Genomic DNA, 23,321 nt, shown 5'->3' with positions numbered 1-23,321 from the left:
TTAGATAAATTAACTAGTTAGTTACTATAAACTAGTAAGTTTACTAACTAGTTAGTTAGCTAACTAGTAAGTTAGCGTTAACTAGTAGGTTAGTTAGCTAGTTAATAGATATAGACTTAGGGAGTTAAGGAGGAGATTATATAATCGATATTTACGTTTATAAGATTAGATATTTACCTACGTATTATTAATAGAAGCCTTACGCGTATATATACGCTAGAGCCTAAGGATTATTTACCTTTCGGTTTACTTCTATAGAGGAACCTTCTATCTAGGACTTTCTATAAGGATTCTACCGCCTTATAGTAGCCCCGCCTACGATAGGTATTTAAGATAGTACTTTACCTTCCTTATTTCTTCCTTTCCTTTTTCCCCTTCGTCTTAGTTTTCTTTGTTATATAGGATATAGTTACTTTACCTTCCTTCTTCTATATATAGGTTATCGTAGCTATACTACCTAGGAGTTATACTTTCGACCTTTTCTACTATATATATTATATAGCTATTATCGTAATAGGCTAATACGGTTCTAAGATCGTACTTAGGATATCGCGTATATCCTTAGTATATATACCTTAGGCTATTATACGGATATTTACTAGCGTATTTATTATATACTATTTCCTCGATAAGCTATCGCTATAGTTATCTAACTTACTTATAGATATCTTCTTATAGTAACTACTTCCTTAGTTTATAGAGTTAGTTAGTAATATCTACTAGTCGATTAGCTCGCGCTTCTAAGTTCTATTAGAGTATATCCTTAAGTTCGTTATATATATTATCGAGGTTAGTTATAATTTATTTATAGAGTTATCTAATTCTTTATAGGTCCTTCTTAGTCCTAAAGATCTTCTAGAATATAGCGAATCGTTTATCTTTAATCGCGTATTATAGGGATTTCTCTTAAGACTATTTAGTAGTATCCGGTCCTAGGAGCTAGGATAGAGTTTCTAGGATCTCTAGGATTCCTAGAATCTCGATTAATATCTTTAGGATCCCTATTCCCTAGTCCTAGGAGCCGTCGGATAGTTCCTATAAGTCGGTAGTATTCTAAGGACTATACTAGATCTATTCTTAACTTTCGATATTTTTCTAGTCTATCTTAGGAAATTCCGTCGCGTACTCTATACTATTTAGGCTACAGTATTCGTCGTTATCTATATCGTTTATAAAGATACCTTTGCTATTTCCCTTCTTATCCTAACTTAAGGCCTACTCGGTAATCTAGTCCTTTAGGTATTTATACTTATCTAGAGTAGCCCTAGTAATAGTATCTTTTAGATACTTAACCGTATTATTAGTTATCCTATATTACTACTATAACGAGCCGTTAATTACTAACTATCTCTTATCGTCGGTAGCTTATAGCTACTAGGGTTAGACCTTATTATCCTAAGTTACCTATAGCTATTATAGCCTTATATTATTACGTCTATTACGCTTATACGCCTATAGCTTTATATTATTACGCCTATTATTATACTTACGCGCCCGATATTCTACTTTTCTGTATTTAAAGTATAAGTTATTATCCTTTCGCTATTTCTCTTCTTTAGCTAGGAGTCTTACTATATCGAGCTCTATCGGTTTTAGTCTATAGGGATCGCTATCCCTACTAGATCTACTTAGTCGTTTATTATAATAATAGTATAATAATCGGCTAGTATCTCGGCGCTATCTCTTAATTTCTTATTTTTCTATTTATTAATTATATAGGCGGTTATTAATCTATACTACTATATCGATAAGTTTTTCTATAGTATCTAGTCGGTTAATTTATATAAGTTTATCCTTAATATAGGACTTAAGTCTATAGTTATAGTATAGAATTAAAGTATAGTCTTCCTACTATAGTATCGCTATAAGTTATATAAATTCGGCTATATATATTAATACTAATCCGGTTTATCGAATATACTTTCGCTTTCGTTTAGCCGTTTTCTTTATATTAATATTACTAAAGATATATTCTAGGTACTATCTAAATATAGTATAACTACTAAAGATAGCCTATATAGTCGTAGACTATTTATTATAGGCCTTCTTGTAGTATTCCCGAATATAAGATTTTAGCTAATCCTACGCCTATCCTTAGAGATAGGCTAATATAAAAATTACCTTACTTCCTTTATTAACTAGTTATTAGATATTAATATCGATATAGATATCTATCTAAGTAAGAAATCTATATAGTTTATATTAAGTACTATCGAAGGTCTTAGCCTTCGGAAGTTTTAGTACTAATACTACGCTAGCTAGTACTAAAGTAATAACCTAAGCGTCGAGCTATTCTAGGTAGTCCGCTATCTTTCCGGTATTTACTTCGTAATTATTTCCTAAAGTATTAAGGTTTTCGCGAAGCTCCTTCACGAGTACTTTAAGAGTCCGAATCTAATTATCCCGCTTATCGTCGGAGTCGGGTTTAGCTACTTATACTCTAGTAGGAGTTTTTCCCTTAGTACTATCGTTATCTACTATAATAACTATACTTTATAGTTTAAAGATAGGGCGATTAATATATTACGCGGAGCCGACCGGTTACTATAAGTTAGAATATTTATAGGTTATATTTACCTAGTTCTAACTATAAATTCTAAGAGTATCTCTTAATCGTACCGTTACTTCGCAAAGCCTTACTATAGGTTAGATTCTATTAAGTATCTTATAGAATATACTAGAAGTATACGCTAAGTAAGTTAATTACTAAGTATTACTACTAAGTAAATCCCCTACTTATAGGTTAGGTTATCTTAAAGATAAACTATAAAGTATAAAGTACTAAAGATAGTAACTAAGTAATAATATAAGATTAATCGCGAAGAACTAAATATATAATACGAAATAAGTATCCTTATATATCTAGTCCTTCCTAGGATAGATAGCTCCTAAGAAGTATATCCTACTCCTTAGAGTATATCGACTCCCTAGAGTATATCCTACCCCTCTAGATAGATCTACTTCTTAGTATTACGTATAGAGTTACCGGGTACTTATACTTATAGCATACTCCGGGTACCGGTAAGATAGCGGCTATTTCCTATATCGCGCTAACTATCTTATTAACTAATCGGGTATTAGTTATAATAGTTAGTTATAGGCTATTTCTAGCTCCTACCCTAAGTATCTACCTTAGGGTTCCCTAGGGCCTACCTAAGTATACCGAAACGTATATAATAATACTAATCCTTAGTATCTATAGAATAATTAGCTTACGGTTATCCCTTAGATAGTTATAGTCCCTATACCTTCTTAAGGTCTATAATATACGGTTTCTAGATATAATAGAATATTAGAATAGAAAGTAGATAAGAAGCGACCGAAACGCTACTAGTATACTATATAACTCCTAATAGCTATATAGTATTAGGAATTAACGAGTCCTCTAGGATAGACGTAAATACTACTATAGTAGATAGTATAGATATAAGCGATATAGAACGAAGAAAGAGAGTAGCGTAACTAGTAAGATACTACTTAAAAAGAATAGATATAGTACCTCGAGATAATACTTAAGTAGTAGATCTCGCTAATAGCAGCGACTACTATAATAATAATAAATAAAGAATAGGCGATATTAGTATAATTAGTAATCGAATCGATACCGGAGTCCTAATAGATAGTAATTATCTATTAACCGAAACTATATCTATCGGACCTAAAGCTATTCGGCGGAAATATAAGTAAATAGCTAACCTAGCGTATTTCGATCGAGAATAAACTTAGTATAGATAGTAAAGCTATCGGTTCTCTCTAGGACTAATTTATATATATATTCTCGAGATTAGAGAAGCTTACCGAGAAGAATACTAGAATCTTCGTAAAACTCCGCCGAAATACTAGCGAATTATAAGCCCTACTTAACTATCTTAAGAATATCTATAGAGATCTAAATATTAAAGCGTATATAGTAAGAAGACTTTATTAGATTCGATAACTAGAAGATATAAGCTTTTCTAGGTTTCTTTCTCGACTAGAAAAGGAATTTACTAATATAGATACTCTAGAATAGTATAATAAAGCTAAGAGATAGATCTTTCTTAGAGCTTTTAATAAAACTATAATAAATATATTAATAAATTAAGATATTCTTACTATCTTTTCGGATCTAATCTCTTAGTTATATAAGATTAGCTTAGATATAGATACTCTTAATATTAATAAGATAGAATAAATATACTACCTATACTTATCTAGATAGAATAATAATAAGATAGACTAAATATCTACTATATCGGTAGATTATACTAAGTTATATATAAAATACTATCGATCCGAAGATAAGTTACCGAAGTAAGCCTAATAGATTAGCTAGGATAAATTAGATAGATAATAGACCGAAGAAAGATATTTACGATATAGAAGATTAGGATATCTTATTACGAAGTATATACTCCTACTAGCTTAACTACTAAACTATATACGAATCGCTTCCGGTTTAGGCGCGAAATAAGAATATACTATATATATAAAGAAAATAAAGCCTATAAGTAACTACGAATTAGTAGGGATAGCTTCTAATAATAAGGATATAATAACGACTAAGGATAATTCGGAAAAAGAATAGCTCCTATTCTTAGTCGTAAGTAGAAGCGAAAAGGGATCGAAAAGCTACTAAAATATAAAATACTACTATTTATAGTCGATACTAGAGTAAATAGAATTTAATTTATATAAGCTCTCGTTAATAGCGGTTACTACTACTATATAATAGTAAATAAGTCCTTAGTTTAGTTATTCGATCTCCTATATATTAAGATATACCTACGAATCCTTAATAGGATAGTACCGAATTAATACTAAATTATCTATATAATATATTTTAATCTTAATATTTATAGTTACTAGTAGCGCTATATATTTATATATATTATCGGACTATAAGAAGATAGTATAATACTTAGGAATCTATAGCTATATAAGATAAATAGATAATATTAAGCTAGGAAGGGATATCTAGATATCTTTATAAAGTCTAGGAAGCGGATAAGATATTAGAACTATATAGACTATATAATTAGGTCTATTAGGATAAAGATCCTATAAATAGAATAGACCGAGATACTATCTATCCGATAACTTATATATAGTATATCGAATCTAGGTCGCTTACGGATCGGTAAGATTTTACTAGATAATATAGAGAGAGTATTATAACTAAAGAAGTATATTAAACCTAAGGATAAGCTACCGAAGTACTACTAGTAGTAGCTTAAGGTTTTTAGCTAATAGTTAGCCGACTAGCTACTACTATATTAGCTAGAGATCGATTATAAGATTCCCCTAAAGCACGACCGAAATAGTATCGAAGAGCTATTACTATATAGCCTACTCTATAGTATAAATAAGAAAGAGCTCCTTTATCTCCGGAAGACGTTAATAGATCTACTTAGAAAGAACTTTATATAAGTAAGTTAGTTACTAGTAGTAGTACTAGTTTTACTAGTCTATAAACTAGGTAGAGATATATACTTTTATATCGATTACCGAGGATTAAATAAGTAAATAGTAAAGGATCGCTATCCTCTACTACTAATTCGCGAGATACTTTATAATATAGATTATATCTACTAGTTTACGAAGCTCGATATTATCATAGCTTTCTATAAGATCTATATCTATCTAGGAGAAGAATAGAAGATAGCCTTTCGGACGTAATATAGGCTCTATAAATAGAACGTAATACTATTTAGACTAATAGGAGTACTAGTAATATTTTAATAGTATATTAACTAGACTTTACGGGAGTATCTATATCACGGCGCGAGTTATATACAGTGACTTAAGACGATTCACGATCGAATCGACCCCGCGTCGCCTTAGGGTAACAACCCTCGAGATATTATGTAGGGTTGTGGGGACTCGGTACACGGGAACCCTATGTATATATTATAGTAACTAGTGGAGTCTACCCGGACTCTAAGATTTAGTCTTTGAAATCAGACCCTATAGACTTAGATTCTCTGCCTAGCTAATAGGCCTTCTATCCTGCGATACAGACCCCTTAATAATCTAGATAATTTTATATTAGTATATATTAATAATATAATTATCTATACTAACAGAATACTAGCGGACTACTAGCGAAAGGTTAGTAATATACTATAGAAACTAATAGATATAGGGCTATAATATAATATTACGAAATCGGAGTTCGAGTAGGACTTAGTAAAGTATCTTAGCTTTATTATCTAAGCTAGGAAGGATATCTATATTAATCTAAAGAAGATAGAAGCTATTAGAGTATAGGAGAGGCCGAAGTCTATATAGGATATATAAAGCTTTATCGGATTCGCGAACTTCTATTAACTATTTATACTATAATTCGCTAATCTTTCGGTACTATTAATATAGTTAATAAAGAAAGATACTATTTTTAAATAGGATAATAATTACTAATAGGCCTTCGCGGAGCTAAAGAATCTCTTTATTAATATACTAATCTTAGCGTCTTTCGAAGAAGATCGCGAAACTATTATTAAAGCTAACTCTTCTAGCTAGATAATAGACGTAGTTCTATCTTAGTATAGATCTAATAGATAGCTAAGGCTATATATCTATCTATCCTAGAAGCTATTCCTAGTAGAGTCTAACTATAAGATCTATAATAAAGAGTTTCTAGCGATTATATAGGTCTTATATAAATAGAGACCTAAGCTAAAGATAGTTCCCTGATTTATAATTATAATAGACTATAAGAACTCCTATAAGTTATAGTATATCTTAGGAATTTACTATTAAATAGACTCCTTCTCTATAATTACTTCGTTCCTAGGAACTAGTTCTATAATTATTATATTAATCTCGTTAAGAGTAGTAATAAATATCTCGGTATCTTTAGTCTATATATAGTATTTAAATCCTACTTACCTAATAAAAGCTCGAGTAGGACTAAGAAATATAGTATTTAAATCTATATAAGATAGTTAAGAGACTAGGACTACTAGTTTTCTATCTATAGTAGTTATATAGCTAAATACTTTATAGGACTATATATAATTACTTATAAGTTTCCTAGGAAGTTTATATTCGGTATTATATATAGTTAAGATAATCCGAGACCTATCGATCTAGTTCTACTTAATTAGTTACTCTATCTTCTAGTTATAGGCTTCGGTATAAGCTTAGTATTTCTAATTAACTACTCGTAGATATCTTAATACCGATAAAAGAATCTCGAGGATTAGTTTCCTAGCTATCTTATCTACTAGTATATCTTTAGTAGACTACTAGATTCTATAATTTATATAATCTAGTAATACTTAGTAATATATAAACTAGCCTTATCTAATAATTATATAGTAATATCCTAAGCTAGTAATAAGAAACGGTATTTAATAAAATTATTATCTATCGATCTAGAGAGTTAGAATAATTATATAAGTAATAGGGTTTCTATCTTTCCTATTATATCCTTCTATCTTTACTAACTAGGATAAATATATCTATAGAATATTCTAAATATCTCGGATAGTATAGGCTAATCCTTTATTAATAGCTATATAGGGTATTACTCTAGTATCGAGTAAAGTAGTTATATAGATTAACTAACTATTAGATATAAGTATAATTAGAAAAGTAAATTATTTATTATTTCCTAATACTATATATAAATCTAAAGATATAACTACTTTTATAATACTTATACCTAGAAGGAAGACTTATTTTAGGCTTAGGTAGTCCTAGAGATCTCTTCTATAGAGCTAGGATTAGGGACTAATATCTCTACTACTAATATAGTATATTTCTTATCTAAATACTTAGAAGATATATATCCGGTCTATCTATATCTAAAGTATTATCCTTCTTTTATATAGTAAATATAGATTTCTCTATCTAGACTTTTTATATTAGATAATAAAATTATCTTTATCTTATAAGATATAGTACTTAATATTACTAAAATTATAATAGTATTCTTATTATTAGACTTCTTAGAGAAGTATATCTTAGATAATCTAGACTAGTTAGTACTTTTATTATTAGTAGTCTAGCTATATTACTAAGTAGAGATCTAACTACTTAGATAAAAGATATTATACTTCTTTCTAATCCTATAGCTAAACTCGGTAAAGGATATAAGAGACTTATCGATTAAGTCGATATTAATAATCTCTTAGAGTTAGGGAGTTAAGTAGTTCTAGAGGATATACTTCTTCTAGTATTTATCTATAACTAGTTTACTAGCGTTAAAAAGATAGAAGAACTAAGATAAGAAGTTACTAAATAACTATCTACCCTATATCTCTAAGTTCTAGAAATCTTATTTAGAATATATAGCTTTATTATAGTTACCGAAGATAGATCTAAGATACTTAAAGAGATTATTATAGTCCTAGTATCGCTTAGAGGTTATATCTATTATATACTAATTAATATTTCGTTCGGCTATATCTCTATATCGAGTATAAATATAATCTAAGGCTATAGGATCGGTAAGATCTAGTTCTATACTATATAATTTATACTCTATTATAATCTTTTAGTTCTCCTAAGTTATTTCTTTTCTATTAGTAAATAGGGATAGATCGGGGATCTTAAATTTATATATAGTATATATAGAATCGGAATAGCCTATTATAGCGGTATCTATAGTAGTTTTATACTACTTATATTAGTTAGTAGAAGCTATAGGATAGCTTATTATAATTTAGTCGGAGGAGATAGGATTCTACTAGAAAGTTTTTTATAAAAGCTTAATAGTAGTAGTATTAAGATCGGTATACTCTTCGGACTTATAGAGAAGAGTCTTATTCGTGATTTTCTAGTTTATTAGTTTAACTATCTTAGTAGTAGCTATACTAAGCTACCTACGTTATTCCTCTAGTTTATTCTCGAGATAATATAAGTAATTAACTATCGCTTACTATATATCCTATATTAAGTTAAATACAAACCTAAGTTTATTACGTACTAAGTCAATAAAATTTTTATAGCTAAGTTTTCTATTATATAAATACTTAAGTATATTATCTAGTTAAGATATAACCTAAATAAAATATATATTATAGTCTTTATAGGAAAGATTATTAGGTCTAGCTAAGGAGCTTTATCGATATACTCTATATAACTCTTCCTAACTAGATTCTTTATTAATACCTAGATATACTATATTAGTAGATACTATTATATTAATTATTAAAAGGGAAAAAGAGAAAAATAAGGTAAGATAATATATAAAGACTTAATAACTTGTAATAAGTACTAGTCTATTATATATAGATAAAAGAATATAATTAGTCTTAGTTTTATATAACTCCTAGATAGTATAGCTATATAGATCTTTATATAGAAGAATAAAGATAAAGTAACTATATCCTATATAATAAGGAAACTAAGATAAAGGGGAAAAAGGAAAGAAAGAAATAAGGAAGATAAAGTACTATCTTAAATACTTATTATAGATAGACTATAGGGAAGTAGTAGAATCCTTCTAGAAAGTTCTAGATAGAAGGTTCCTCTATAGAAGTAAAGAGAAGAGTAAATAATTCTTAGGCTCTAGTATATATATACGTATAAGGCCCTAACTACTAATAATACGTAGATACCTATCTAATCTTATAAATATAAATATCGGTTATATAATCTCCTCCTCGATACTCTAAGTCTATCTCTATTAATATTAGAAGCTACTAGGAAATATAGTAGACCTAAAAAGAGGGGAGAAAGGAATAGTAAGATTATATCTAGTAAGAGGTACCTATCTAAGCTACAAAGGTAGTATATATAGGCGCGTACTACGCTAGTAATACGCCTAACTACTAAGCTATCTTAATACCCCCCTAGACCTCGATCTACTAATCTTACTTAAAATATAAAAAATATAAAAAGTAATTATATAAATATATTAATAATACCTTAATATAGCTTTTTAAGCTTAAAAAGGTATTTAAACCCTTAGAATTAAGCTCGCTATAAAGGCTATTAAGTCAGAGCTTTTTTATACCTAAAAGATATAGAAGCCTCTTGAATTAGACTTACTATAGTAACTTAGTAAAGCTATCTATAGCCTAGTTTATAGTCGAAATTTTAACGAATTTATATACCCCCCTAGAGACTTAGTCTCTAATATAATAATATTTAATATTAATATACTTTATTTATTAGTATAAATTATAGCTTTTAGTAAGGTAAATAGCGTCTTAGTTATCCTTATAGATTATAGTAGGAAGTTATAAAAGGGACTCTATATTAAGTTCTTTAAGGAAAAGCTATAGCTATAATATCTCTTATATAGCTAAAGATATAGCTATATACTTACTTTCTGTAGAGGAAAGAGTAACGTATATTTACTTTTTATAAGCCCAAGTAATTATACTATTCGTAAGCTTATAAAGGAAGCCGGAGATTAATATACTACTATCTATATATTTACTAGCCTAATCTGTATTAATAAATCTAAAAAGGGGATCTAGTAAGTAGGAATACGCGATAGTAAGCGTTTTAGAATCCTTAAGATACCGAAAGATACGCTTTAATATAGTTATATACTTCGCGGAGGGGTTATATATATATCTTATAAGCTTTATAACTATAAATATAATATCTAGTCGCGTATTAACTATTAGCTAAATAAGTAAATTTACTATCTTACGGTAAGCTTTAACTTCTACCGGAGTCGTAGTATCCTTACGTAGTTATAGGATCTCCTTATTATAAAATAGTATAGGGACTATATATATATCTTATAGGTTAAATTTCGCGAGGACTTTACGAATATAGGTAAGCTAGGAAAGTATAACTTTACTATCTATAGATTAAATAATATTAATTATAAGGAATTACGTAGTAGTACTATTATTAGTAATATCGAAGGATTTTCGAATATAGTCCTTAAGCTATATAAGAGATATATCTAAAGGCGTGATAATTAGTATATTATTAATATATATAAGAAGATAGAGATTATATTTTATATATATAAATACCGAATAGTCTACTTATAAGCGAATAAATCTAATTACTATTAGAGTCCTATAGATAGTATTATACTATTCTCGAGGACTCTGTTTTAGACTATATAAAGTCTTTAAAAGAAGGCCGTATTTTCTAGGCTCTTTAAAACTATTAGGAAGTTAAATATAGATTTCTTTAAGAAGCTCTATATTAAGAAATACTATAATAAAGTTAATATAATATATCTACTAGCTAAAATATATAGCGATTATATAGAATATTTTAAAGCTTAAAGCTTTAGCTATACTTATATAAATATTAAGATAATCGATTTCTTTATATTACTTAAATCCTTTTATAATAAGACGCGCTTTATAGGTCCTATTATTCTTAATATAAAAGACCTATTAAAGCAGAAGAAGTATCTTTTTAGTATCCTTAGTAGGAAGATTATATATATACTAAGTACTATTTTTTAGCTACTTCTATATTTTCTTATCTATAGTTTTAATCTATTTAGTCTATTTATCCTTACTATAATTTTATATTATATCCTACTAACTATTTAGTTTATATAGCGTTAACTAAGCTAAAGCTTAATATAAAAGCTTTAGAAGCAGTTATAAGTCTATAGCTATACTACGAATTAAAAAAGTAGCGTATTTAATATAATTAGCTAGAGCTATATATAAATACTTAAGAGAATATAAATATTCCTCTAACTCTATAGCCGCTTAAGTCTTTTTATAGACTCGTAAGAAACGCCGAAGACCTATCTTAGGTATAGTTTAAGAACTACCCTCGATAGTTTTAGAACTATCTTCTATAGTTTAAGGATTATCGTCGATATTTCTAGGACTACCCTCGATAGTTTCGGAACTATCCTCTATAGTTTAAGGGCTATCGTCGATATATTATTCTATTTATAGGCGAATCTCTGCTTAATCTATTTACGAAGCTTTTTAAGTTAGGCTTCTTATTTAAATAAAGAAAGTAGTATATCGGACTATTTAGATAATAGTAGATCTCCTATTAGAATATAAGGAGATAGGATTACTAGCTATACTAGCTTATTAGGACTATTAGCTAAATCTAGCTAAATTAGTTAATTATTATTAGCTAGTAGGAAATCTAATAGTATATAATAGTATTAATTAGCTATAGATTATATAGGAACTAACTTTAGCTCTATATCGAGATTATATATAGACTTAGGTAGATCCTTCGTTATATTCTTATTAAAGACTATATTACGAGAGACTATAATCTTCTTTGAATAAATATTATAGAGGTAATATCTATTAGTACTATAGTCTACTAGTCTTACTTCGGCTATATACGGAGAAAGCTTATCTATCCTATATTCCTTTAGAATTAGATACTAAGCTTAGTAGCTAAGTATACGTAGATTTAAAATATCTAGCTTTTTACCGTAGAAAGCTTTATATAGAGTTATATTAATAATAGACTATTAGAGACGGTTTATAGTATAATTAATACCTAAAAGTAGTTTATCCTATAGATATTTAGGAAGCTAATTTTTAGCTAATATAGCGACTAGCGGCTTAATAAGCTAACGATTCCTAATCTCTATAATACTATTAAGCTAAGATATATAGGAGGAAATAGGGTCCTAAATAATATTATTTTCTTCGTAAAAAGTAGCGATTTTAATATATTCTTATATATTATTACCTAAAATTATCTTAACTTTATAGTTAAATTATATTAAAAAGTAGGTTACTAATATACGAATCTTATTAGTAATTTTACTCTTAGCCTTTAATAGGAAGACCTAATAGAAACGTATTATATTATCGGTAATAGTTATAAAATAATAATTACCTCTAATATCTACGATAGAAATAGGATCCTAAATATTAATATAAAGCTTCTATACTAGTATAGTCTAGATATACTTACTTTATCTAAAAAGTAAGATATAACCTTTACTAAGAATATAAGAAGGATAAGGATACTTAATACTAGATCCCTTTTTAATATTAATTCCTTCGGTATATTTAGCTATATACTTTATCTTCTACTTATCTATATAATAGGCTCTATAATAAGCTAGATCTATTAAAATAGGTTAAATCTTACCGATTTAAGAAGCTATAGCCGAATCTATAGCGGATATATAGCTATTACTAAATATATAGGATAATTAAATAGATAGAGCTCTAAGTATATTAATATAACTATTACTATTATAGGTATAAACCTAATATTAATCGTTCTCCTACTTAGCTATAATAATAAGCTCTTTCCTCCTATAGAGGAAGCTATATATCTTATTAAATCGAGTCTTAATACTAGAATCCTTCGTAAGTTACTATAAGGAAATAAGGTTTATATTAAAAGAAGGAATATACTAGACTCTAAGTAGCTTAAGCTTAGAAATATTATTTCTATTTAAAAAGTTTAAAATAATATTACTATATCCTTTAGTCTATACTTAATAACTATTTAGAAGCTTTATATTAGTAATAAGTAGCGTGAAATTAATAAAATTTATATAATAAGATATTATATATACTAATATACTAGAGTCTACTATCTAAATATACTATTTATCGTTATCTATTAATAGAGCTATAATATTAATAGCTAAAGAGCTTATTTTAGCGAAGCTTATTAAAATCTTCTTTTTAGATTTCTTCTTCGAATTTAAGTTCTTTTTCGAATTAGAAGTACTAGCTATAGCTATATTAACTCTGTCTTAAGAGATACCCTTAGATTTAGGATTAAAGAAGTACTACTTACTAGTATAAGCTATTAAACGCTTATAGTAGATATAATAATATAATAGCTAATTATTATTATCCTTATTATTTTAACTTTAGCTATAATCTTATCCGGAGCCTCTACTATAGTCTCTATCTTCTTAGCCTCTACCTCTATCTCTGCCTCGATTGTTATTTTACGTAGATCTCGTATCTTTTAAGGTAGAAATAGCTACGATCACTATATTTATAGACTTTTTATTCGACTTATATTTAATAAATTTACCGAAAATATAATTAAGTATACTATCCGGATTAGTTAGAGGTTTATATATATTTAAGAAACCTTTTATACTTTAGTAGCTATTAATTATAAGCTTAAAATAAGCTAGAGCCTATTTAGGTAGTAATAGTATATTTAGAATAGCTAAATTTATAAGATCTAGTATAGCTTACTATTTTATAATAAAATTATATAGATTACTAATAGTATAAATAAGCTTAATTAAAGAGAATAGCCTACAGCTTAAAGTAGTATAGTTACTAGTACTATATATATTACTAATATAAAGGAAGATTTTATAAGAATCTTTATAATCGCGTATAAAGCTATAAGCTAAATCGCTAAGTATATAATAGATAAGGTATTTCGAAAGCGTATATTTCCGGCGAAACTAGTGAAATTAGTTATTTAGTTAAGTTATATTCTTATTAATCTACTTATTAAATTCCTCTTCGGTAGGTTCTCGTCTAAATTAAGCGAAAAGGATATTTTAAATAGCTTCCTCTATAGGATTATTATAAGGCTCTTAAATAGGATATACTACTTTACCTATAATAATAGATTATAGGTCTTCGTCTAGGCTATCTATAATAAATTAAAGCCCCTATCTCTACTTCTCGAAGTTAGCTCTTCCCTTAAGCGTAGGGACTAATTTAGCGAAGGTTTTAGCCGCCTTATAAGCCTCGAGATCGGAAACTATATTAAATATATATAAATATATTAATCCTACTATAATAAAGTACTACTACGTAGGTAATATAGAGCTTAAAAGCTCTAAATAGCGTAAGAGCCGGAAGGTATAAGATCTACTATAATAAAGGTATATTATATAGTAAGTCTATTATAGCGAAGTACTACTATATAGGTAAAGAGCGTAAGAGCTCTGAAAATAGTATAGAAGCCGGAAGGATTTTATATATTTTTAAATAGCGTTAGAGCTAAAGGAGGGACTTTAGCGACGATTCGATACGATAGCTTCGGTAGCCGTATTCGATACGTAGGGATCGTTAAGTCGTAAAGAGATACGAAGTCTATACTCTGTAGAAGGCGTAAAACGCGCCGAAAAACGATGGAAAAAGAGGTTATTTTGTAAGTTATACCTAGGTAGTAAGGAAATATAAATAACCTCACTCTTTATACGCTAAGCAGGGCTTATAACCTATTAGAAGCTACCGGGAAACGTAGCAGACCCAAAAAGAGGGGAGAAAGGAATGGTGAGATTGCATCTGGTGAGAGGTGCCTATCTAAGCTACGAAGGTGGTGTGCGTGGGCGCGCACCACGCTGGTGACACGCCTGACTACCAAGCTATCTCAATAATTAACTAGCTAACCGATCTACTAGTTAATATAGTTCGCGGTAACTAACTAGTTAACCCTTCTAGCTAACTCCGCTCTCTAAGTTCGCTCTCGAACTAGTTAACCGACTCGCTAGTTAACTCTTGACTTTTGCCTATATATCACACGTTAGAGCCGAAGGAGGGGCTTTAGCGACGATTCGATAGCTTCGGTAGCTAAATTCGATACGTTTAGGACGTAAAGAGAGCGTTAAGTCGTACCGAGGTACGTAAGGCTATAGAAGGCGTAGGATATACCGAAAAGTAATAGAAAAAACAGTTATTTTATAAGTTAGTACTTAGGTAGTAAGGAAATATAAATAACCTTACTCTTTTAGCGCTAAGTAGGGCTTATAACCTATTAGTAAGCTACGGTGAAACGTAGTACTTACCAAAAGAGGGGAGAAAGGGATAGTGAGATTGAATATGGTAAGAGGTGCTATCTAAACTACTGGTGGTAGTGGTGTGCGTAGGTGTGCACCACGCTGGCGTGACGCGCCTGACTACCAAGCTATCTCAATAATATCTTTCCTTTAGGTAGTTAAAAAATAAGATTTAGTAATTATTAGGGCCGGGATCGTAGGGTAACTAGGACTATTAACTAGGTAAAGGATTAAAGTCTAGGGGGGCTTAAATTTAAAGACTGAATCTTAAAGGTCGGAACCCTTCCTCCCTTCTACGATTATTATATATATATCCCTTGTATATAGGGTTCGTATCCTTAGGGCTATAACCCGGTGGATTCGTCGGCGTTCTGCACGTGATTCCTCCGTAGTGTGACACATGGGCAAAAGTCAAGAGTCAACTGGCGAGTCGGTTGACCAGTTCGGGAGCGAACTTAGAGAGCGGAGTTGGTTGGAGGAGTTAACTAGTCAGTTACCGCGAACTGTGTCAACTGGCGGATCGGTTGGCCAGTTGATGGAGATCGACTTGGGGTACCGAGGAGGAGATCATATGACCGATGTTTGCGTTCATGAGATCAGATGGGTATCCACGCGTTGTTGATGGTTGGAACCTCACGCGTGTGTGTGTGTTGGAGCCTAAGAATTGTTTGCTTTTCTCTTTACTTCTATGGAGGAACCTTCCGTCTGGGACTTTCTAGGAGGATTCTGCCGCTTCCCCGTGGTCCGCCCACGATGAGTATTTGAGGCAGTACTTCGTCTTCCTCATTTCTTCCTTTCCTTTTTCCTCTTCGTCTTGGTTTCCTCGTTGCATAGGACACAGTTGCTTTACCTTCTTCCTTCCATACGTAGGTTCATGTAGCTGTACTGCCTGGGAGTCACACGTAGCCGCGCCTTAATAGGTCGCGCCGTGACAGCTATCTCCTAGCTTCATAGGGTGATTAGTCTATAGATTTTCTTAAATGATTACGGCCCCCGTATTGTTTAGGTCTACAACACCGATCTCTTTGGAAATAGTGGTATGTTTTCACTAAGGAGTATGGAGGTGATTTTTCTTCTTATAAGAACCCCTATAGACTTTGATTTTCAACCAGTTTAAAATCTGGACTTTGTACCAACGCTTGAATCTCTTATAGCTATACCTTGTCTACTTTCTCTGGTCTCTACGTGTACTAGTCAAGAATCTTATGGATTGTGAGAATCATGTGATTTTGTGTGCGTGAGACTATGCCACTTGATAGCTGGGCGCTTGGGCTCAGTCGAATGATTAGTCAGTATGTAATCAGTGGGATAAGAAGAGAAGTGAAGCAATATGGTTGAGGAGGATGGAATATAAATGTCACGGTCGAATGGTTAACATGCGTAAGTCGAAAGGATGGTGTAGGAGTTCCTCGAACTCGGGAAACCGCGACTCAGGACCCTCACAACGTAGCCTGTCAGGGCTGCTGGTATTACGAGGTTATCAGCCGTGCTTTCTAAACCTTCGTCCACTCAGATATGTCACCTGTACTTCACGGCAATGGAGTGGCCAGCTTGGTGATACAACGCCTTCGTCCACATACCGAAAGTCTCAACAAACTGTGCCTTCGCGTTCGAACGACAGCTATGAATGTGTGAGATACATGCTACGATTGTTGCTTCTTCTTCTCCGCCGCGATTTCTGTAATCAGCGGTGTGTTCAACAAAGCATTTTGAGCAGCCTCGTCCCCTGCGGCAACTTTGCTTGGTCCGTGTCCAGAGCCAAGATGTCGCTTGGTCCATCCCCAACCAGTGAGGTAAACTCCAATGAAGAAGGTTTGCGTACCAGAGCCCCTTTTTTGTACAGATGGACGCTCCTCGAGATATTCCAGCCTCACATTGCGGCCCATGATTTGTTGGGCCAGAATTTCCTTTGAGCGTAAAGTAGCCTTTTGGTGGCCCAGTCGATCAAGTTCCGGCAACCAAAGACTGGCCAACCACCTCTCCACCAGCTTGTAGCCGTCTGCTTCGGAATGCGATAGTATAACCGCAGCCACATAAGCTTCAAAGATATCGCCCTTCGTTTTCATCCATCGCTTTGGCTGACTTGAATAATTTGCGGGGACCAAGGCTTTGCGATCAAAGCCGTATGTTTCTGAAAATGCGGCAAGCGTTTCGTTTTTGACCAGCTTCTCGCGAATTTGCGACATTCGACCGGCGGGGATTCCAGGGAACTTCTTCCACAGAAGCTTCGTCGCGATGAGCTCGATGTAGGCGTCGCCCAGAACTTCCAGTCGATCATAATTCGTGTCATGGGCAGCACTGCATGCAGAGTGTGTAAATACTGCCTTGCGTAATCTTTCGTCTGGAATTTCAGGTGCGAGAGGAATAGGAATCCCGCTTGTAGAGGGCCCTGTTGTGGCATGGTCCTTGTGACCTGAAGGACTGTGGGCTTGGCTACTTGGATGCAAATCGAAGTCCGTAAAGCGCTGGAGTGTGTCGTTGAGTGTTGCCAGTGCCTTGGCCACTCCTGGATTGATCGATGCGACCTCAGGATCGGCCAGAGCGTCTTGGACGACGCATCTTAAAGAGAATAGTCGAGACTGGGCATTGTTCGTGTTGTTCTCATAGTTGTTGCTGTTGTGGTTATCTAGTACTGGCATCGGCGTCGACATGTCTTGTATGTTCTGTGTCTGTTGATGACCGTTCTATTTAACGCAAACTGTCAGGCTGGTTCTAGCAAGATAATGGGACAAAGTATAGCCTGACCATCACAGGCGCAAAGGGTTGGGGAGCATGACATACCTTGACCCGTTTCGAGTCTGAATGACCAGACCCATCAGATTCTGAAGGCGAATTAGAACGCTTTTTCCCCATTGCGCCGTCAACTTCGAGCTCTTATTGGGGTCTCTATGATAGAAAAAGTGATCCGAAGCCGCACTCTTACTCTTCCGAGCGGGCGCGGAGAGGCACGTCGAACGCCGCCAAAGTGGATCTCGACGCGGACAACCGTCCACGTGATGCCGCCGCGAAGCCGCAAGATAGGCAGCTTCTTCTGTCGAACTCACGATCCTGCTTTTTTGCGCGCATCTGCCAAAGAGCGTGTCTGAGCCGCAGAGATGTCGCAGTCCCGCATACTAGACCTGGTGAAGGTATGTTTCGTGATGATATTGCAGAATTGCAGTCGAGCACCCTTACTGATCTTTGAGTCCAGACGCAATGTCGCATCTTCTCCGCGACTTTCAACCCTCAACGTCTCAGATTGGGTAACAAGATCTTGCGGCAACGTTTGCGTGGTCCCACGTTAGCAGCTTGGTATCCAACGAAGATTGTATCCTTCCGTGATCTTCAGAACACATATAAGCCCCTTGGCTTGACGACGTTCGACGAAGCCGAAGACGACCGCGAGGAAGCCATCCAAATGTTCGTCATTCTATACTCTCTCACCCATTGTTCTATCCCCACTGACACCTTCTCCTAGTACCAAACTGCGAGGAAAGGGACGGCCGAAGAAAAAGAGAACGGCAGCAGGTAAGGCTACTCGCCATAACACGTTGGTCGGTCCGATCTGTGATTCGCTAACCCCGTGTCTCCAATAGAATCGAGATCCGCGAAGAAGAAGAAGTAGACGACACCCTATTCATAGACCATGAGTCGTGCTCGGCGTGGAAGAGTGTTTTTCGAATTTTCCTCGTCCATTGTCTGTGAGATCAGTGGTCATCGTTCCTTCGCAGCGATGAATTGTACTCGGGCCAGGCGCCGAGCATGATCAAGAGGCATGGGTCCCAATCATACGCCTGGGTGTACCATATACCTACCAACATTGTTCAACATCACACACGGCAGAGTTTGTAGTTTTTTTAGATCTCGTGTTTCACACTTTGTCAAGCATGGCTGGGTGATCTGAATCAGTCCTGCGGTGAGGGCTTTCAGAGTATGTAGGTGGCTGGAATTCATGCCAGAGGGCTCCTGAAAGTGCTACAAAATCGGCACCGGAGCTTTTTATAAAAAAGTAACCATTAATCACGAGCAACGTATTTCCTCTTGCAAGCCTAATTGAATGGGATGTGCCGAGCCTGTCACTGCCGCTGGTAAACTCTCTCAGCCATAGAAGCATACTACAGTCGAGAGTCCTATCAAGAATGAATACACAAGCCAAGAGCTGGAAGACCAATTTTCGCGATCTTCTCATTCTGTCACAACTGTCTTGCCGTACTTATAGATGACTACTTCAATACTGATCGCAGACTCTCGGAGGTTTGAATGCTGGGCGGTGAGCACTCGGAGCCAATCACTCCTAGCCGGTGGCAGTATGGTCGACCTCGTTATCTTTCCGCATCATTTCAGATTAATCGGCCGTCGTGCGACATCTTGTATCGGCTGCGGATTTCGTGGCATTCTCTTGCAACATCCTCCTTGAGCAAGGGTCCCATCACTGTCGCAATGCCGTCTGCAACAAAGCCTAGCAAAAATCAACTTCGAAGAGCCCGAAAGAGGGCTCTCAAGTCCGAGGTGAGTCGCATGGTAGCGCGTTTCTCAAAAATTGGCAAGCGCTGACAATTTCCAATTAGACCACTAGCACTCCTGCTACCGAGAACGCAGAGGTCAGCAAAGATGAGGCAGTCCCAGTTCCTGCACTCAAAGATGGAAACGTTCAGAACGACGAGCCAGCGCCTACCCCTGTGACGCAAGATGGACCTGAAGAGTCCGATTCAACTGTCATTCCGGTGGTCCCCGAACCAGACGATCCGCTATGGGCCATGTACAAGGATCTTGCCAGTAGATTTGATGAAGGTACAGGGGAAAACACCACGACCAAAGAAGCCGAGAAGCCAGAGGTGTACTTTGACGACGAGGACGAAATTCCTGATGAGGAGCAAGAGCGCGAACCGAAGTTGTCCAAGAAGAAGCGGAAGGAGATGAACAAGCTGTCTGTTGCCGAACTCAAGGCTCAGGTCTCCAAGCCGGATATCGTGGATTGGACAGATACCTCCGCTACGGATCCTCGGCTTCTTGTTCACATCAAAGCCCACCGAAATGTGGTTCCGGTTCCGTCACATTGGTCTCTGAAGCGGGAATATCTATCTTCAAAACGAGGCGTTGAGAAAGCGCCCTTTGCGCTTCCCAGGTTTATCCAGGAGACCGGTATTGCTGAAATGCGCGATGCTGCTCTGGAGAAACAAGAACAGTCTACGCTGAAGCAGAAACAGCGAGAAAGAGTTCAGCCCAAGATGGGACGACTGGACATTGATTACCAAAAGCTGTACGAAGCATTCTTTCGCTTTCAGACCAAGCCCGAACTCACACGGTACGGCGAAATATACTACGAGGGAAAAGAGCACGAGACCAATCTTCGACACTTGCGACCTGGGGAATTGAGCGATGAGTTGAAAGAGGCGTTGAATATGCCTCCTGGCGCACCACCCCCTTGGCTGATCAATCAGCAACGATTTGGACCCCCTCCTTCATATCCAGCTTTGAAAATCCCCGGTCTCAATGCACCTCCACCCCCAGGTGCCATGTGGGGCTATCATCCAGGTGGCTACGGAAAGCCACCTGTCGACGAACACAACCGGCCGCTGTATGGTGGCGATATCTTCGGTGTACTCCAGCCTCAGCAGAACGTCCAGCAAGGCGAGCCGGTGGAAAAGGACCTATGGGGTGAACTGCAGGAGTCCGAGGCCGAAGAAGAGAGCGAGGAAGATGATGAGGATGGATCTGAGGAAGAAGAAGAGGATGACGAGGAGAGGGAGTCTGGGATGCACTCTCCCAGTGGCATGGAGACTCCAAGCGGTGTGGCGTCGGCTATGCCTTCAGAATTTGGGGCCGCAGAGAACGTCGCGGGTGAATTCGACGTACGCAAGCACCACCGTGGTATCGAGACCGAGGAATCTGTACACCCGCGCAGCGCGTACCAAGTCATCCCCGAGAAGCAGACCAGTGTTCAAGGCTTCTTTGGTGGTGATCGAGCGTACGATCTTAGCTCATCTGGTGGGACCCATCCTGTCCTCGGCGCAGAGGATCAAACCCGAAAACGGAAGAAGCCCGGCGACGTGGAAGTGTCCGTTGATCTTGATGCGCTCCAGTCTGGGGACGGTCTTAGCAAAGAGCGCCTTCAAGACCTGTATGAGACGCAGCGGCAACAGCAGAATCAACCGCAATGGGGCTTCCAGGAAGATCTCAGCGATATGATTGCGCAGGAAAGCAGGAAACGCCTACGCAAAGAAGATGAGAAGCGAGGCAAGCGTTGAAGAGCCTCACTCTTTTGATCGAATGCATTCTGTATCAGTAAGACCGCCATAATCCAATGACTATCATCAGTGCTGCTTTAGCACATTTCGCTCTCCATATCTTGATGCTATTCGAGAACTCCTGTACGTTGTGCCCAGGAGCGCATTGTCTTGCATGGGAGTCAGCCTGCTGGGATAAGAATGACAAAAATGTCTCTTGGAAGACGTAGTAGGCTAGATTACTCTCTCATTGGTACGAGATCCAGCCTCCGCAAGAACGTGCGTCCCGAGTGTGGCCGAGTATAAAATTTAGGATCAAAAATCCCAAAAATGCTTATTGTTAGCTCGAGGATCTTCTAGAAATTCCTGCATCAGGAATGCAGAAGTCAAAAGTCCTGTCAAGGTAAATATGCTCTCTTCAGCCTTTCTTCGCCATTTCAGGTTAATAACAATCATGTCAGAGTCAGCAAAGCTGCACAGCTCCGTGAACATAACCAAGTCAATTACTTCAGCATCTAGGGTTGGATAAGCAGCTTGCTTCCAAGTATCATCTCATTTATCGTGAAGCGGTGGCACTAGCATCAGTGCGTCACAGTAAGCACCATCACATGATAAAGCATGTTGCCGTTAGTTACCGCCTTCTTTTTCTTATCATATCGGCTTGATCTTCACCCAAATTAAGACTAGCTTCCGCGGACGCCTGGGTCCATCTTCAATCTTTTGTCTCCATCAGCCCGCTTGGCTTCCGCTTCCGCGTGTGTTCACCTCCAAAAGGTCGTCCCAGTTTACAGAGGCTTCTTTGCTAAAATGGAGCGGGATCGCAGGAGGTATGGTCTTTCCACTCTTGGTTTTTTGTGATCAATCGATCTTTTACTGACTCTGCCTTTTCACAGATTCGATGACCGCCGCGGAGGGGAGAGTTACCGCCCAGCTGAGCGCTCCGGCCGGTCGCCCACTCGAGGCTATGACAGTCGCCGACGCTCCCCACCACGCAACCGTTCTCGCCCGCGCGCCGACACTTGGGTCCCCTCCAATCGCTCCTACGGCCGTCCTCGAAGTCGATCTCCTGACTTCCGGCGCCGGTCCAGGACGCCTCCTTTCCAGGGCCGAGGTTTTGGGCCAGGCTCATACGGCCGGCGACGGTCTCCCCCCGACGGTTCTCACCAAGAAGAGACGATCGAAATCGATCACCTCCCCGAATGTGGCGATCAAGATCACCTCTGAACACAGGATTGAGGCCTCGAGCTTTGTCCCGAAGTTGTAACAGCCCACGGCGTGCGACCCGAGACCCTTCTCCGGGCAGTCAAGACCTACGCCCAGCCCAACCTATTTCGCCTGCTTTACGCCATGCTGACAGACCTCTCCGAGTATTTACACCAGACGCGAAACCTTCGCAAGAAGTGAGTTGTTCCCAGGATGCCCCCGACGCCGATCGCCGCGAGCAGGTCCTCCACCACAAAGAACGAGCCTCGTCACGTTCGAGACAAGGATCC

At 35.9% G+C, this 23,321-nt stretch overlaps 4 protein-coding genes across 4 annotated transcripts; 3 read left to right on the top strand and 1 right to left on the bottom strand.

Annotated features, from left to right (window-relative positions):
- Window positions 1–17,265: 17,265 nt before the first annotated feature.
- On the bottom strand, window positions 17,266–18,273 carry N7539_000725 (ribonuclease III; the record flags this gene model as incomplete). Its single annotated transcript, XM_056930329.1, has 1 exon — window positions 17,266–18,273. The coding sequence occupies one exon, from the start codon at window positions 18,271–18,273 to the stop codon at window positions 17,266–17,268; it is 1,008 nt and encodes a 335-aa protein (XP_056794622.1).
- Window positions 18,274–18,717: 444 nt separating this feature from the next.
- On the top strand, window positions 18,718–19,226 carry N7539_000724 (mitochondrial 37S ribosomal protein mS33; the record flags this gene model as incomplete). Its single annotated transcript, XM_056930328.1, has 4 exons — window positions 18,718–18,750; window positions 18,813–19,021; window positions 19,080–19,129; window positions 19,198–19,226. 4 exons carry the CDS (start codon window positions 18,718–18,720, stop codon window positions 19,224–19,226), a joined length of 321 nt encoding a protein of 106 aa, XP_056794621.1.
- Window positions 19,227–20,041: 815 nt separating this feature from the next.
- Window positions 20,042–21,849, top strand: N7539_000723 (U2 snRNP complex subunit CUS1; the record flags this gene model as incomplete). Its single annotated transcript, XM_056930327.1, has 2 exons — window positions 20,042–20,110; window positions 20,170–21,849. The coding sequence occupies 2 exons, from the start codon at window positions 20,042–20,044 to the stop codon at window positions 21,847–21,849; spliced, it is 1,749 nt and encodes a 582-aa protein (XP_056794620.1).
- A 786-nt stretch (window positions 21,850–22,635) lies between these two features.
- On the top strand, window positions 22,636–23,092 carry N7539_000722 (uncharacterized protein; the record flags this gene model as incomplete). The annotated part of the gene is made up of 2 exons (XM_056930326.1): window positions 22,636–22,660; window positions 22,722–23,092. The coding sequence occupies 2 exons, from the start codon at window positions 22,636–22,638 to the stop codon at window positions 23,090–23,092; spliced, it is 396 nt and encodes a 131-aa protein (XP_056794619.1).
- Window positions 23,093–23,321: the final 229 nt, after the last annotated feature.

Source organism: Penicillium diatomitis, assembly GCF_028827545.1.
Source record: "Penicillium diatomitis strain IBT 30728 chromosome Unknown utg000001l_segment0_segment0, whole genome shotgun sequence".
NCBI classification, from domain to species: Eukaryota; Fungi; Ascomycota; class Eurotiomycetes; order Eurotiales; family Aspergillaceae; genus Penicillium; species Penicillium diatomitis.
The sequence above is the reverse complement of the archived record's forward strand: the minus strand, read 5'-3'. Positions and strand labels throughout refer to the sequence as shown.